The sequence below is a fragment of the Orycteropus afer genome, unplaced genomic scaffold, assembly GCF_000298275.1.
Source record: "Orycteropus afer afer isolate SDZICR_OR568_19922 unplaced genomic scaffold, OryAfe1.0 scaffold00015, whole genome shotgun sequence".
Taxonomy (NCBI): domain Eukaryota; kingdom Metazoa; phylum Chordata; class Mammalia; order Tubulidentata; family Orycteropodidae; genus Orycteropus; species Orycteropus afer.
In genome coordinates, this window is record NW_006921602.1 from 21,236,055 (window position 1) to 21,253,434 (window position 17,380).

Below are 17,380 nucleotides of genomic sequence, written 5' to 3' on the forward strand. Positions count from 1 at the left end.
CAGAAGTCTTCTGAAAAAACAACTTTAAATTCACTTCCTTTATGATTATTATTCCCATGTGATAAATGAACTATGTAATAGTAGAGCTCATTCTCCCAACTCTATATAACATCCATGCTCATGAAGACGTTGATGAACGTAACTCTTTCAATGAAGGGTTAGGACCACCAGAGTTAATTCTGACAAAGGATCTCAAAGGATCATCTCTCCTTCAGTTTCATTTTCAGCCCATTTTATCTAAGAACTCTCAACACTTTTTAGAATTCTTCTCCACATGTTGAAGATATACTTAAAAAATATAAAGGGCCCAGATACAGACCACCTTTAATGCTGTGGGATGACCCTTGGCTTTTTTTTAATTTAAAATTATGTGTCAAATTTTTCTTTTGTCCTTTTCTTGCTTGTTTTAAGAAAGGAGGGGACGGGGAAGTGTTTGCAGAGAAGTTTTCATTTCTGCCTCGGTCTCATTAAAATGGGCATGTTTAAGCCACTGCATTACATTTAAAAGCTGCTTCCAGAGCAGCGTTTCTAGGGTCTGGGGGTGGTGTGGAGGAGTATCCCCAGGACTCTCTACTATTCTCAAATAGTTCAGGTTCCCCATCCTCTGGTCTCAAGACCTGACTTTTCCCTAAATGCTCCTCCTTGGTGATTTCCATAGGATAAGGCTTTCTCTTGTCTAGAACACCTCCATTAGAGAGGACAACCCAGTGCTTTAAAACAAACCTACAGAATGATAGAAATCGCTACCTAGGTACCTAGCACCACGAGAGTTGCTCTCTGTGAATTAAATCATTTGGTTATCACAACAGCCTATCAAGTATTTTAGAGGCAGAAACTGACATTCAGAGTGTTGTTGTTGTTGTTATGTGCCGTGGAGTCAGACCCGACTCATAGTGACCCCTCCTTGGGTTTCAGAGGCAGTATCACTATGGCAGTAGATTGCCCAACCTTCCTCCCAAGGAGTGGCTGGTGGGTTTGAACCACAAGCCCTCTGGTGAGCAGTCAAATGCCTTAGGCACTATGCTACCAGAGGTTTGATTATTTGCCCAAAGTTCCACAGCCAGAAATTAAACACAGATTTGGCTCCAAAGAACACATTTTTCTTATTATACTATCCTGACTCAGAGTGATTTATCCAACCGAGTTTGTTGTTTGTTTGTTTGTTGATGACTGGTTGATTGACTGGGGTGGGGAGAATAAGGGGTGGAGAGTTTGGGCACAAAGGAGGGAGAATTTAAAAAGGAAAAACAATGTTTGCATTTTTGAACCATTAAAGTATCTCACTCTTTCCAAAGGTGGGTTTAAACACACATTTCTGGGATTAAATACACACACACACACACACACACACTCATACCTTATGATTTATAAATGCTTCTATGGATGGTACTGGTTGAAAGTTCACTGTGAACCTGACTTTGACACTCATTCCAGACCTGATTTTGCTCTCCACCCCTTCAACATGGTTACAGATGAAACACAGGGACATCAGTAGAACAAAATATATAGTATTTATTAAATATGTGTGATATGGGTTACAGTCCCAAAACAGAGCATGCATGAAGAGATTACTCATTCATTTATCAAAAACACCAACTGATACTGAAAACATTAAATGATTGACATTTCCACAACATACAAAATTCTCTTTAAGTTAAAGTGAGAAAGGGAAAAAACAAATCACAGGTTTTATAAATAACAGTGATTCCTGCTGGCCCAGTAAAGGCATAAGGCACAAATTAAAACTAAGGGATTAGTACGTCAGAATGAAGCATGGAGATGTCTAGCCCAGGCAAGGACCATCTCTAATAGTGGCTCCCACACACCCTGCACAGATCCTCGGGCCCCAGAGGACAGAGCACCTGAAGGCTGGGAGTACTTCCCTTCCAGGCTCCCATGTCTACAAGGGCCCGTGCTCCTTGTGGAGAGACCAGAGAAACACTCTCTAATACTTGTACGTGTAAACAAAATCTTCACACTGTAACAAATGATCCTGGCATGAATTTCAAACTAATGCCTTTTTCCTCCCAACCAACGTCTAGTATAACAGAAAATAAATTGTGAGGGAATTCTTCTGACTGCCTACATGGGAAATAAAAGAGGATATAGTACAGCAGGGTGTGTTGGTTGGGCATTTGAAACATGACTTCATACATCTCCCTCTCTTCCCTTCCCCTCACCTTCATTTTCCCTCATGTCTTGGAAGTAGGTCAGAACCCCAAGAAGTTCTATTCTGCCTTAAACTGTGTATGTGAGGAAGCAAAAGCCACTCTTTCCAGGCTTCAAGACTCAGAGTTCAGGGTTTATGTCCATCTGTAAAAAGTGCACTTATCCAGAGGTCTAGGTTGGTGTTTTCTTCGTGGTTAACTCCAGGACTCTTGTGTATGGGACGTAATTCCTAGAAGGCATCACGATTTCACGAGTCCTGCCTGTCTGGCTGAGAAATGAGAAAAGGCCTGTCAGGAAAGTGAAACAAAACTCTACATTCTCTTCATGTGGTGAGACAACTCTAAGAAATGGTTTTTCAGCACTTAAAAATAAAAAAGACTGTAATAACACAGTTTAATATTTCATTTTCACATTCCTAAAGGGACCATTGAGGCACTGGTGGTTCAGTGGTAGAATTCTCACCTTCCATGCAAGAGACCAGGGTTTGATTCTTGGACAACGCACCTGTCCTTCATTTGTCAATGGAGGTGTGCTTGTTGCTGTCATGCTGAATAGGTTTCAGTGGAGCAGAAAGACTAGGAAGAAAGGTCTGGCAATCTACTTCTGAAAATGGGCCAATAAAAACCCTATGGGTCACAATGATCCACAACTGGTCATGCTGGGGACAGCATTTTGGGTCTCTTCTGCATGGATTGCTATGAGTCATGGGCCAACTTGATGGCAGTTAACAACAACAACAAAGAAACCATTATTTTAGTAACTTGTAATGGTTGTGCTAGGCATCAATGACCCAGAAAAGTACAAAATTTTTATACTAAAAAAATTAGAAGACTCCTAACTTGGTGGGGACAATGTATACATCAATACTTTTCATATAATGTGCTAGGTGCTATGATAGAGACGTAGAGAACGGTGCCAGAGATCTCTGTTTGCCCATCCAGATTCACTCTCACCCTTTGCCGTAATCTGTGCCCTGGGAAGCCGACCTGGAAGGTCTGTATCATATGTTCCTTTGCCTTTCAGCTTCCTGGTGGTTTTGACTATTTGAGAGAGGCCAGCAAGAGAGGAGACTGGGAGGGCAGAGAGGTCACAATCTGTTCCCTCCCAGCCAGGCTGCAGCGTGGTTGTTGTCAGGTGCCATCAAGCTGATTTTTGACTCATAGCGACCCCATGTGACAGAACAGAACTGCCCCATAGGGTTTTCTTGGCTGTAATCTTTATGGGTGCAGATTGCCAAGTCTTTCACTCACAGAGCCAATGGGTGGGTTTGAACTGATGACCTCTGGTTAGCAGCTGAGCGCTTAACCACTGCTCTCCTAGGGCTCCTCTGCAGCTTGGTAGTTGGCTGCACTCCTCTGTCAAAGGCCATAGAGCTCCTACGGGGCAGTCCTTTCCTAGTGGGACCCCTCTCCCCTTGCTCTCATCCACTGCTTTCTTTCCCTGCCTCTTCAGCCTTAGGGTGTAACAGCTTCCACTGTTGCTAGCTCCAAAGTGTGCTGCCATCCCTTGTTTATTTCCCTTCCAGCTGGTCAAACCTTTGTAAATAGTCCCTTCATTTAACTTTCTTAAATCTTCCCTTTCTGCAGGACCCTGAGCAATATAACAATGAACATACTATAGGCAAACTGAGGACAGAACAATTTAGTGTCATTAGGAGAGCCTTGAGAAATCCTCAAAGGAGGGTGAATCTAGAAGGATGTCAACTGAGCAATGAAGATGTGGGAATTTCAGGCAGAGGGGACAATAAGTGCAAAGGCAGGGAAGAATGAACACACATACATTGGGTGTGGAAAATGTTTAATGGGGCTGGAGCAAAGAGTTCACAATGGAAAACGGAAGAAGATGAGGCAAGCAAGATAGCATGGGGCCTGGTGGAAAAGGTCCCTGTGTGCCTTGCTAAGGAGTTCTGAAGAGGATATTGTTGTTGTTGTTGGGTGCCATCAAATAGATCCTAACTCACAGCAACTCTGTGTGACACAGTAGAACCACTCCATGGGGTTTTCCTGTCCGTAATCTTCACAGAAACAGATTACCAGGACTTTCCCCTGAGGAGCTGCTGGGTGGGTTCAAACTGCCACACCGACTTTTCTGTTAGCAGCCAAGCACTTAACCATTAGGCCACGAAAGCTCCTTTCAGAATGGGAAAGGGAGCCAATAAAGTTTTTAAGGAGGGGCATATTTTTCTTCCAGCAAAATTCCCCTGGCAGTGTTGACGGTTGTGTACAGAGAGGTATGTCTGGAGGCAGGAAGGTTAGAAACTCCTGCTATTTAAGAGGTGAGAGAGCACAGCAGTAGCACTGGAGTGAAGTATCAGGGAAAGGTTAGGGAGTTATTTGAGATGTATATTAATAGGATTGATGATTAAGGCAGAGTTATAAACTCCATTTCTTTTTTGTCCCGGACATCTAACTAGACTATATTTCCCAGTCTCCCTTGCTATTAGGTGGGCCATGTGACTAAATGAGCAGAAATGATTTATGAGACTTTCACGTTTAGCTTTTAAAAGCCTCCCACATAATCCTCCATGCTCTCTCTCTTCTCTTGAATGTAGAGGATATGGGAAAGGAAGCAAGAGAACTGAAAAGCCCAGGCAGAGTCACTAGATGGATGAATCCTGGGTTCCCGAATGACTATGTGGAGCAGAGCCAACACCAACCTGCCTAGAAAAGCAACATGAGAGAAATCAATCTTTACTGTGCTAAATCACTGAGATTTGTGGGTTGTTTGTTACATTTAGTAACCTGACTAATGCAATGACCAATTGGGTGTGTGAGAGATGAGAGTGAACTCCCTTTCCTCTAACTTCCCATGTCAATCTCTCACAGAATTGGTATGAAGTCTACTTCCTTAACAACTGTCTTTCAATTTCTCTTTTCTATTCCCTCAGCCATAGCCCTGGTTCAAGCTATCCTAATCTAGCTTTGAATTCTGGAATAGTGTCCCAAATGGTCTTCTTGCTTTTAGTGTTTGCAAAGCCTTGCTTCTCCCCAAATCATATCCATTTTGCTCTCAAAGATGTATTCCTATAAAGATTATCAGTGCATGTTACTTAAAACCCTTCCAAGTCTCTCCATTATTTCCATTATTTTCAAATTCTTCAGTCTGGCCTAAAGGCTTACCAACATCTCCTGTGGTATCTCCTTTGCTCAGCAGCAAACAGTTCCCATAATTTACCACACTGCTTCACATCTCTTTGCTTTTCTCATGTTGTCCCCTCTGCCTTGGATGTGTCCCTAATCAAATAGATCTGGAGAATTCCTGACTAAGTTTCAAGATTCAAATCAAACACTCACCTCCTGTATGACATTTTCCCTGATCTTCCCCTTTCCCCACAAGGACGCCTATGCATTCTCACCCCAGTGACAGAAATGATCGGTCCTTTCCTTATGCATTCACAGCTTCTTAGAACAGTGGTGCTCAGTCATGTGCTTCCACAACGTTCACCTACCTTAAATTTTCCCATCAATAACACCTCTCATTGCCCTGCAGTGATTTCAACTCAAGTGTGGTGAAGAGACAACTTCTTAAAGGGACATATTAGAAGCATGGGGGAGAATTTTAAACTTCACATGTCTCCCTCCAAGAGATTCAATATGTCTTCTTTCCCACCCCCATGCACCCAACCATAACAAACATCTCAAAAATGACTGTTATACAGGCTTCTAACACACCACTGGAAACATCTTATTGCACACATCAGTCTATGCATTTGTCTCTTCATCTTCATGACTCCAACAGCACACACAGGCCAGGCACTGAGCTCTCACTCCACAAATGGATGACAAGGAAACCAGGGGATGAGGGAGTTTTGAAAAGGAGTGAGTGGTCACAGTGTCAACTGCTACAGAGAAGAATCTACAGGAGCTGTATGTCAGGGGTCGTCAGGGATGTAACCATGCAGTTTAGTGGGGTGCTCAGGGCAGAAGTCAGATGGCAATCTGTGCCAACCACTGGGAAATTTCCAAAGAATAGAAATGATCTCTAGTTACAATCTCCTAAAAGATCATCAAATGCAGAAATATTTATAAAGGTAGATCTGAGCTTCAAAAATAGGCTCTCTAGAAGAAGAAGTGGAATACTTTTATAAAATAGGATTTTGAGAAAATAGATAATTTCAACTACAGACCTGAAAGCCATTTTCTTTACACATTCAGTCCACTTTATCATAAAGTATTTTTTAAGTTAATCCATTAAGGGGCAATTTCCTTAGAAGAAACAATAAGCCAATAAAACTTTAACAAAAAGCAACTTTGTGTTCTTTCTTCTGCATCATAAATATATGAAAACACAAACATTTTTTAAAGTAACTTACTATGTGCCAGGCACTTATGACCATGAGGAATATTTTTCGTTAAATTGTACCTATTAAGAACAACTTATGAGTTTGCTGCCTAAATCCACAAGTCTTAGAATTTGGTGGGTGTCTTTCATTCATCCAACAAATATTTACTGAGAATCAACTAAGTGCCAGATTAGGGAATGGTAACCCAGGGTCTTTGTCATAAGAAGCTCATAGTCTTGGCAGTGACAGGAGAAATTGGGGTAGGTGGGAGAAGTAGGCAATAATGAGAGGTGCTTACTGCCTCTGCAAGTAAAGAAAATGCTGATTTCAAATTTGTCTCAATCTTCCTCATCTTTTCAGCAGGACAGAAAAATAAGGTAGCTTTAACTGTTGTTGCTGCTGAGTTGATTTCAACTGAGAATAAATCCCTGGTACAGAGTAGAACTGCCCAATAGGGTTTTCTTGACTGTAATCCTTAAGGAAGCAGAGTTCTTGGGTGGGTTTAGAACCTCTAACCTTTCAGTTAGCAGTCCAGCACTTAACCACTGCACCATCAGGGATCCTCAGTGCATACTGTTAAGTCAGTGCTATTAGCCGTAGTGCAGCATGTAACCTGCAGGTGTAAAGAGAGTGAGGAGCAGGTGACAAGCTGCTCCACAAAGAGGCTTTGTGTCCAGTGCCTGGAACACCCCGGGGCCATTCCGATGTCCACAGATACCTCACCAATCACCGAGCCTTCCAGAATTCTATGCACTGTCTAGAGGGTTTCAAACCACTGATGGTTTTACTGAAGAGTTCAATGCTTACTGAAGCACTATACTCTTAATTAGGCCATCAATCCACTTAATAAAATCACTAATTATGACAATAAAAAATAAGTTAGTGAGCTTGTCTTAGCATACTCAAATTCACTTATATTTGATAGTGTTTAACATGTAAAATTAGTTTTGATTTAGATAATAACAGTAATAACAGTTGTTAATAAAAACCTTTTATGTAATTAATAATTATTTATTAGTAGTTCATAATATAAAATAATTTGCTTAGTGCTTAACTTCAGTCCAGTAACTGTGCTAAATGCTTTATACACATGCTTTCATTTAAACCTCATAGCAACTCTATGAGGTACTGTCATCTTAATTTTCATTTTAAGGAGGAAGAGGTTGAAGCTTTAGAGAGTTTAAGTAACTGGCCCAAGGCTGTGCTCAGTCAGCAGCTGGATGAGCTGGAACGAGAGCCAGGCAGCCTGAGACTCTTCAGCTGACCACCAGGCCACACGGCCAAGTAATTTGTGGAGGAGAATGGAGGGTGAGAACAAAACTCTCCTATAGGACTGGGGTTTAATTCAATAAGTTTACTAATCTAAAACAGTCTGAAAGAATCAGTTTAAAAAATATTCTGGAAAACAACATGTAATCTTTTATTAGTTCAATGCAAGTTTGAAGTCAAAGTAAGAACAAGGAAATTTGTTAGAATATACACAGCACAATTCAGAAATTTTCTCTTTATTAATTATTATAAAACTATAAATAAATGGCCATATGGTAGCAAGAATGCTGCAGGGGGATTCAGAAGGCCTGGCTTCAACGTGGCTTCTAGTGAGTCTCTTTATCTCTGTGGGCCTCAATTTTTGTATCTATAAACATAGGCTAAACTAGTGGTCTCCAATGTACTTTCTGTTTATTTTTTGCTCTCATATTTTTTTAAGTAATATTTATTGATTTTTTGGTAAAAGTTTGCGCAACAAATTAGGTTCCCATTTGACAATTTCTATACAAATTGTTCTGTGGCATTAGTTACATTTTTCACAATGTGTATGTAACATTCTCTTCAATTGTTTTCTGGTTGTTCCATTTCTAGTGCTCTAGCTCTGGTAGCATAGTGGCTAAAGCACTTGACTGCTAACCAGAAGGCTGGCGGTTCAAACCCACCAGCCACTCCTCGGAAGGAAGGTTGGGCAATCCTACTTCCGTAGTGATACTGCCTCGGAAACCCAAGGAGCGGTTGCTATGAGTCGGGGCCGACTCGACGGCACATAACAACAACAACAGTTTCCCTGTTCCCTTATTGTCTCACCTTTGCTTTAGAGTAATTGTTGGTCTTTTGGTCTCATATAGATGGTCCAATTTGGTTTTAACTATAGAAATTGTTTTCAAAGAAAATTTTATTTAGAATTCAACATACATAGCATCCTAAAAGTTAAACTCAGGTTGCCTTTGGGGTGGGGCTCTCATAGGCCAGCTCCTCACTAACACTTCTTCACTGCCATCTCTCCCTGATCCCACCTCCATAGCATCCCAAGACCTTGCCAGGAGCCCTGGCACAGAGCAAGGCAGTGCCAGGAAGCACAAGTGAAAAACAACTGCACTAAATTATCTCTAAACATCCCATGCTCCTCACCAAGACTTGCATGGCACCTTTCGCATAGTAGGTACTTCATAAATACTTGTAGGGAAACAAATGAAATATTGCTCTGCCTTTTCGGAAATGCAGATATGTAGTTTTCATTTCCTCTGCTGATTGACCTAGGTAGTTAAAGTACTAAGATGGATCCTGGGGGAAACCAAATGTTACATTTATGGAAAAGCTGCTTTTAGATACTGACGTGGCTTCCAAGTTCACCGTGGCCATAAGTTAAGGGTCTGTCAGCACTTCCATTATGAAAACCACTTTGTGGTTTCATAACTTAGCTGTAAAAGTTTGCTTCAGGCTATACTTCAGCATACAAATTGAAACGCTTATTTTAAGCCAAAATGTGGGAATTAGAAAACAAACAATTTATTGGTTTCAGGCATAGTTTTGAACCTGATTTAGCCAAACAAGATTTATTACATGGTCAATTAGTGTAGACTACGCCACTTGGTTCTTGAAAAATAAAAAAGGGGGAAAATACTAAACTATTTATGTTTCAAAAGGAGTCCCTGAGCACTATCAATCATTCTTTTTGGCTATATGTTTATCATGTATGCAGTACTACGCATTGCACACTGATGATACCCAGACTCAATTTATACACACCGATGACACCCAGACTCAATTTACATTTTCCTTTCTCTCTCTTTTTTTTTTTTAAATTATATCAGGATGATAAAATTGCCTTGTTTTTACCAACAGGCAAGTGATATAAATGAGAATACTGTCAAAGAGTTTAATGCTGTTTTCAGTAAATTCTTTGAGAATGGCAAGTGGCTCACTGTAATGAATAAAAAAGGAAACATCAGTGATGAGGGTAACTAGTAAGGGTGAGGGAATGAGGTCTTGTTACACAGTGGTACGGGGCACAGTGGTGGTTCAGCAGAATTCATGCCTTCCATGCAGGAAATATGAGTTTGATTTCAGCCAGTGTACCTCATGTGGAGCCACCACCTGTCTATCAATGGAGGCTTGCATGGTGCAATGATGCTGAATAGGTTTCAGTGGAGCTTCCAGACTAAGACAGACTAAAGAAAGTCCTTGTGATCTACTTCTGAAAATCAACCAGTGAAAACTCTATGGATTACAACAGGCTGTTCTCATTATGCCTTGAATAGCCATTGACAACATACAACAGTAAGTACGGAAGAGATCTTGAGGAGTCATCTAGTCAGACTTCTGAGTTTACAGATTAGTAAACCAAGGGTCCTGGCATGAGAGGCCTGCCTGAAGGCATCCTGCTTCTGGCTACTGAAATGAGAACCAGGTGTTCCTTGGTGACTGGCTCATCACTATTCCCACCAGATGTAACCATTGGAGGTTCTAGGCTACTACATTTTTCTGGGCTACTAATGCCTAACACACACACACACAAATGGCCCCCGTTACGTAAGAACACACCTTCCTATACATAGTGGGCCAGGCACCTTGTAACTCTGATTACCTAAATCATAAACCACATGAGATTAGGGTCCTTGTGGTAAACTTGTGTTATGTTCTCTTTGGGCCAAGTACAGTTTCGAGCATCTAGAGCTAGTGGGTTAGTTACCAAAGGTAGGTTACTGGGTAACAGCCTATAACCTCACATAGGAAGAGACCCAGGCATGGACCTGTAGCTTACCAACAAATAGGTCAGTCCTGCAGATTGGAGATGCAAATGAACGAACCAGGTTATAGTTACTGAACACCTGATCATGTGTGGAGCAGATCATGTAGTTATGAGTCTGATCCAGTGCTTGACAATACTCTGTTACGGTACTAGGGGACAGAATAATTTTGTTCAAAATTTAGACCCTCCCTGCTCTATCTTACCAAAGCACTTTGCAAATCCCTCTCACAGTGTTATAAATGTCTGCTCACATATCTGTCTCCCCCTCCCAGGCTGTACTCTGGGGCAGGAACCATATCTCATTCCTCTCTATACACAACTGTCTGGTACAGGGAAGATAGATACTCAAGAGATGTTGAATGAATGAATGAAAAAATGCACGCACTCACTAATGGGGCCCATCTCTCCCTGAAGTGGCTGCCCAGGTCTCTCCTTCATTATCCCCTCTGCCCTACACACTGCCCCTGCTCCCACAGAAACCAGTTAGACCCCTCAATAGTCACAACTTAGCTCCACAGAAATGTTTTTGATAGGAAAAATGAAATTCTGGTAATAATAGGCTAGAGTAAAGTATTTTCTTAAGTCAAAGAGGAATTTGAGTCAGAAAAACAGGAAATTCCTAAATACCTGGGTAGAAGATCACAGCCCACTCCAATCTCTCTGGTTTCCACTTCAGTCTTTGGCTGGGTTTCCATTAAATAGTCCAACTTGCTTTGGAGTTCATTATTCTAGAGATGAGAAAAAAAGTACTTAGTAAAGCAAATAGGTTTCCCTACAAATAGATGTGATACAATTTCTACACAGAATCTAGGTTTTTCCCTAACATGGACATCTATCACAAGACATATATTGAGTACCTAGAAAACAACAACAACAACAGAAAACCGTATGTCACATACTCTGTCGCATGTGGTCACTATGAGTCAAAATCAATGTGATGGCACTTAACAACAACAACAACAAGCACACAGTAGATGCTTTAAGTACTTTAAGGAAATATTCATTGCATATTGACTGAATCTTTACAGATAGCTTTCTGTTTGAGTGCATACATATGTATCCAATTTTACATAAATGGAAATAAATTAGGTATCTTAAACTATAATATAAGCTGTTTTTTTTTCCCCAAACTCAACATTTTGTTAAGGGGATACCATTCCCTGTTTATTAGTTTTCTTTTTATGTCAACAAACTATTTTCATGCATTCATAGCATTCCACAGTATAGACATACATTATTTATTTAACTAGTCTCTTATTGATGGGGATTTAGGTATTTATCATTTTTTTTTTTTTTGCAATTATAAATAAAACTGCAGCTCAATTTCTACCACTCTCTCATTAAACTAGAAAATGAGTAAGTCTATTAATTTTATTTAGTGGGAAATACCTCTGTAACTTAATAATTAGTATTTCATAGGTGTGAAGAATTCTGAATCCCAAACATATAAAGTAGAACAAGCCATTTGGGATTAAAATTAGCATTCTGAATAGCTTTTTATCAGGCCAGAGCCAAGCATTACATAGTCTGATGATTAGATGCTCAGGAATTGGAAATTTGCCTCAAGAGGGAAATGAAGGACAAAAAAGTATGAGAAATGAAGATGCTGAAATGAAAATAGATGAAGTGAAGGTACCTGATTCTAAAAATAAAAAACACAAAAAATTATCACAAAGACATTGATAGGAGTTATCTCTGTATATTGACAATTTGGGTTGTTTTTGAAAGAGTTCTTCTGTATACCTTTCTGAAATTTACTGTATTTTCTGTCTTAAGGCAACAGCCATGTCTATCTTCTTGGCTATATCCTCAAAGTATGGCATGTGAGAGATGTTTGGTAAATATTTTTTGAATAGAGAAATGTATAAATGTTTTACAATAAGCATATTATAGGCATAACTAGAAGCAAATATTACAGCATTTTTTCCTTTTTTTTTTAAAATGGAAGCTACAGTTGAAATATAATTCTAAGATACTAGTTAACACATACAAGTTTAAAAGTTCTATGAAAACAGAAGCACATCGATTTTGTAAGAATAAATATGAGTTATAGTTGTTATAGTTCAATAGCTCCTGCTGTGAATGGGTAATTACAAGGAGCAAAGCAAGAGCTCTTGTACAAACCTGTGTTCTGCAGAATGTAAAGGTCTATAGATCCCTTCTGATAAATAGGAAATGGTGTAAAAAAGAGAATGCTTTCCAGATTCCCTAGCAGCTGACAACTCATGGCAGATCTATGGGCTCCGAATCTATCACCTGTTGCTCTGTAGGGGAGAAGGGTACTGGCTTATGGCCAGGGAAACATCAAAATTCATACACACATACACAGCTTCCCCAGCAACATTTGGACTCTCTCATTCATAAGGAAAGAGGGAGGCAGAAAAGGCCTGCCCTTGAACAAGCTCTACAATCCCATAGCCTTATCCCTTCTCAGAGTAAAGACTTTAATCATGAGAATTTCAAAGAATGCTAGATCTAGGACCTATAGTATATATGCTCTAATTGGTATATAGCAAATAGTAGGTAGATAGCCTTAAATTCTTTGTCCCATTTCATGCAAATTCATACACATCAGATATCCACAGAAGCACAGAAACTAAAAATTTTTATATTCGTGATTTAATGCATCAGTTAAATATATATATATATATATATATATATATATATATATATATATATGGTAGCCACATCAGACCATGTCTGAAATTGGGTGGGAGAACATAGTTAGCAGTTAAAGAAATGAATATGGCATGATTTCCAACTTGAGGCTCAGTCTCATAATGGGTACAGACAAGTAAACTAAAACAAAAACAATGTGGTAAGTGTCATGCCAGTATACTATAGTACATGTCAGTTCTCAAGCCAGAATGTTTGAACAAGTCTGGAATACTCATCCCCACATTACATTCTCTTTCTTTCTTTCCCTTGACTAACTCCAAGAACTCTTCATGGACAATCCTCTTCTCCCCATTTTAAGAGTTCCCTCTGAATTCTCCCTTAGTATTCTATGGGTCCTACTATTGTGGCACAGAAAAAAAAAAAAAACCTAAAATTAAAAAAAAAAAAAAAAAATCACCAGATAGACTTGAGAGAAGAATGGAGGTGACAATGAAAAAAGTGAGTAAACTTGAAAATACATTAGTATAAATCACCCAATCTGAAGAAGATAAGGAAAAGATTTAAAACAATAAACAGAGCTTCAGGGAACTGTGGAACAGATTTTTTTTAAAGGCTAACATAAGGATACTGGAATCAGAAGAAAAGGAAAGACTAGAATAGAAAAAAAAAAATAATCAAAGAAATAATGGCTGAAAATTGCCCAAATTTAGTGAAAGACATAAATTTATAAATCAAGAAGTCCAGGAAATCACAAAGAGCAAAAGTCCAAACCAAACTCACTTCCATCGAGTCAATTCTGACTCAGAGAGACCCCCACTGGGCTTCCAAGGCTATGAAGCTTTACACAAGCAGATTGCCCAATCTTTCTTCTGGGAGCAACTGGTGGGTTCAAACCAAGATCTTTTGGTTAGCAGACAAATGCTTTAGCCACTACACCACCAGAGCTCCTTAAACCTCAAAGAGTATTTTAAAAGAGAAACACATTTCTCCATATTAAAGTCAAATGGAAATCTTGAAAGTAGCTCTGTTATATACAAGAAAACAATCATTTTAATTTCCAGAGACTTCACATCAGAAACCATGGAAGCCAGAAGAATGATGAACAATATTTTTAAAGTACTGAGAAAAGAGAAACTGTCAATCTAAAATTCACCCTCTTTCAATAATGAAGGTGAAATAAAAATTTTATTTGAAGATAAAAAAAAAAAAACCCGAAGGAAATCTGTCATCACTGGACCTTCCCTACAAGAAATGCTAAATAAAAGTTCTTCAGTCTGAAGAGAAACAATACCACAGAGAAAATCAGAGCTTTTGGAATAAAGAACACAAAAAAGTACGTGAGTAAATATGAAAGACTATAATTTCTCTAATGTCTTTAAAATATACCTGATGTTTAAAGTAAACATTATAGCACTGTTATGGATTTATAATTAATGTATGTAGATACGGTAATTATGACAACTATCATATCATAGGGGGAGTGGTAAATGGACCCATATAGTTGCAAAGTTTCTGTATTTTACATGGAATGGTACAATATCACCTCTAAACGGACTGTGATCAGTTAATGGTATATAGCGCAATATCTAGAACAAGCACAAAAATATTATAGCAAAGAGATACGGCAAAAATGCCAATAGATAAATTAAAACAGAAATCTAAAAAGAATCAATAATGTAGAAGAATGCAGGAAAAGGGGAACAAAAGGAAGAAAGAAAGAAAAGCAGAAGGAATAAATAGCAAACAAATAATAAAATAGTGCACCCAAATCTAACCATATCAATAATTAAACATTAAGGGACTATATACTCCAAGTAAAAGTCAGAGAGTACCAGATCAGACTGGATAAAAAAGTAAGACCTAATTATCATCAAGAGACACAGAGACATGGATCAGTTGACAGTAAGTGAATGGAAAAAGATAGACCATGCAAATAGTACACATAGGAAGGCAGGAATCACTGTATCAACATCAGATAAAATAGATTTCAATGCAGAGTATTAACAAGGGTAGAGACCAACATTTCATAATAATAAAAGATCAATTCATCACAATGATATAATAATAAATGTTTACTTATGTCATAGAGTCTCAAATACATGAAGTAAAAACTGACAGAGTAAGAGATAGTCTAAACCACAAAGAGGATGTTAACATCCATCTATAGCAATTAATACAGCAATTATACAAAAACCAGAAAAGATATAAATGATGAGAACCACCTGAACCTAACTGATACACTTACAGAACACACACAACAATAACAAAATGTATTTTTCCTTCATAATATTCAACCCAAAAGAAATCATGTGGTAGGCCATAAAGCAAGTCTCAATAAATTTAAAATAATTAAAACCACACAAAGTATGTTCTCTGATAATAAGAGAATTCAACTAGAAATCAAAATCAATAAGATATCTAGGAAAACTCCAGATATTTGGAGATTAAACAAGACACTTTTAAATAATGTGTAAATCAAAGAATCTGAACAGGAATTAGAAAATATTTGGAACTTGATAATAATAAAAATACAACATATCCAAGCTCGGGGGATGGAGGTAAAGCAGAGTTTCCCACCCACTGCCATTGAGTGAGACCCAACTCATAGCGACCCCTCCTTGGGTTTCCGAGGCAGTATCACTACGGAAGTAGGATTGCCCAACCTTCCTTCCGAGGAGTGGCTGGTGGGTTTGAATCGCCAGCCTTCTGGTTAGCAGCCAAGTGCCTTAGGCACTAAACCACCAGAGCTCCCACAGAGTTCAGGGGAACGTTTATAGCTTTAAAAGTTTATATTTAAAAAAAGAAAAGTCTAAAATCTATGGACTAAGGTTCAACCTTAGATATCAGAACAGAAATCAATGAAATAGAAAAAGAGAAATTAACAAATTCAAAAGCTGTTTTTCAAAAAAATTAAATGGAAGAAACTGAGTTCCACCCCCCTCCCAAGCTAGACTGATCAAAGAAACAAACAGGAGAAAGGGGGGAAAAAAATCACCTACATTAGGAATGAAAGAGAATGAAAAGGAAACAACCGTACATCTGCATAGAAAAAAGATTATTAACCCTTACTTCACACAACATAAAAATTAACTCAAAATGGATCATAGATCTAAATGTAAAAGCAGAAACTATTAAATTCTAATAGGAAATCATAGGGGAAAATCTCTGTGACCTTGTAGTAGACAAAGAGTTCTTAGATAAGGCACAAAAAGTACAAACTATAAATGAAAAAATTAAGTTGAACTTTTTCAAAACTAAAACCTTTTGCTTCTGAAATGACATCATCATTAAGAAAATTAAAAAGCAAGTCATAGAATGGGAGAAAATGCTCACAAATATATATATCTAGTGGCTAAGGTACTTGACTGCTAACCAGAAGGCTGGCAGTTCAGACCCACCAGCCACTCCTCAGAAGGAAGGTTGGGCAATCTACTTGCGTAGTGATACCACCTCGAAAACCCAAGGAGGGGTTGCTATGAGTTGGGTCCGACTCAACAGCACATAACAACAACAACAACAACACTCTACAATACGATGGAATACAGACAACAAACAATGTGGATGAATCTCAGATCATTACCCTGAGTGTAAGAAGCTAGATATAAAAGAGCACATACTGTGTAGTTCCATTATAGAAAATGCAAACAAATCTTTAGTGACAAAAAAGGGGATAAAAGTGACCAAAATAATAATCACTAGAGGATGCCTGAAGTTAATGTTGTTGTTGTTGTTGTTATGTGCCATTGAGTCGGCCCCGACTCATAGCGACCCCTCCTTGGGTTTCCGAGGCAGTATCACTACGGAAGTAGGATTGCCCAACCTTCCTTCCTAGGAGTGGCTGGTGGGTTTGAACAGCCAGCCGTCTGGTTAGCAGGCAAGTGTCTTAGCCACTATGCTACCAGAGCTCCCTGAAGTTAATAGAGGGATGATTTCAAGGGAAACGGAATTTTGGGATAGTGATAGAAAGTTTTGTATCTTGATTATGGTGGTAGTTTCACTGTTAAAACCCATCAAATTACATAGTTTAAATGGATATGGGTTGTTTACATAAATTAATACACAATAAAGATGATAAGAAAAAAAAACAAAAGATGATGAGAACCTAAACATGGGCAGCAGAAGGAAAGTTGGACAGGAGAGGATAGATGTAAGAAACAAAATTGACAGGTTCAATACAGTAAAACAAAGACCCCTGCTGTTCAGTCCTGCAGAGTGTGACAGCAGAATGACAAAGAATCACCTCAGACTGCTGCCTGGACCCTCTAGGATTGAGAATCAAGTTCCAGGGT

At 38.9% G+C, this 17,380-nt stretch overlaps 1 protein-coding gene across 1 annotated transcript in view; it reads right to left on the bottom strand.

The window, feature by feature from the left end:
• Positions 1-2,340: 2,340 nt before the first annotated feature.
• LOC103212524 (myocardial zonula adherens protein) overlaps positions 2,341-17,380 on the bottom strand; it is a 117,146-nt gene continuing 102,106 nt past the window's right edge. The window contains exons 12-13 of the mRNA XM_007958494.2: positions 11,100-11,200; positions 2,341-2,437 (exon numbers count right to left, since the gene is read on the bottom strand). Of these exons, the coding sequence (XP_007956685.1) occupies positions 2,341-2,437; positions 11,100-11,200 (198 nt within the window). The remainder of the gene's footprint in view (positions 2,438-11,099; positions 11,201-17,380) is intronic.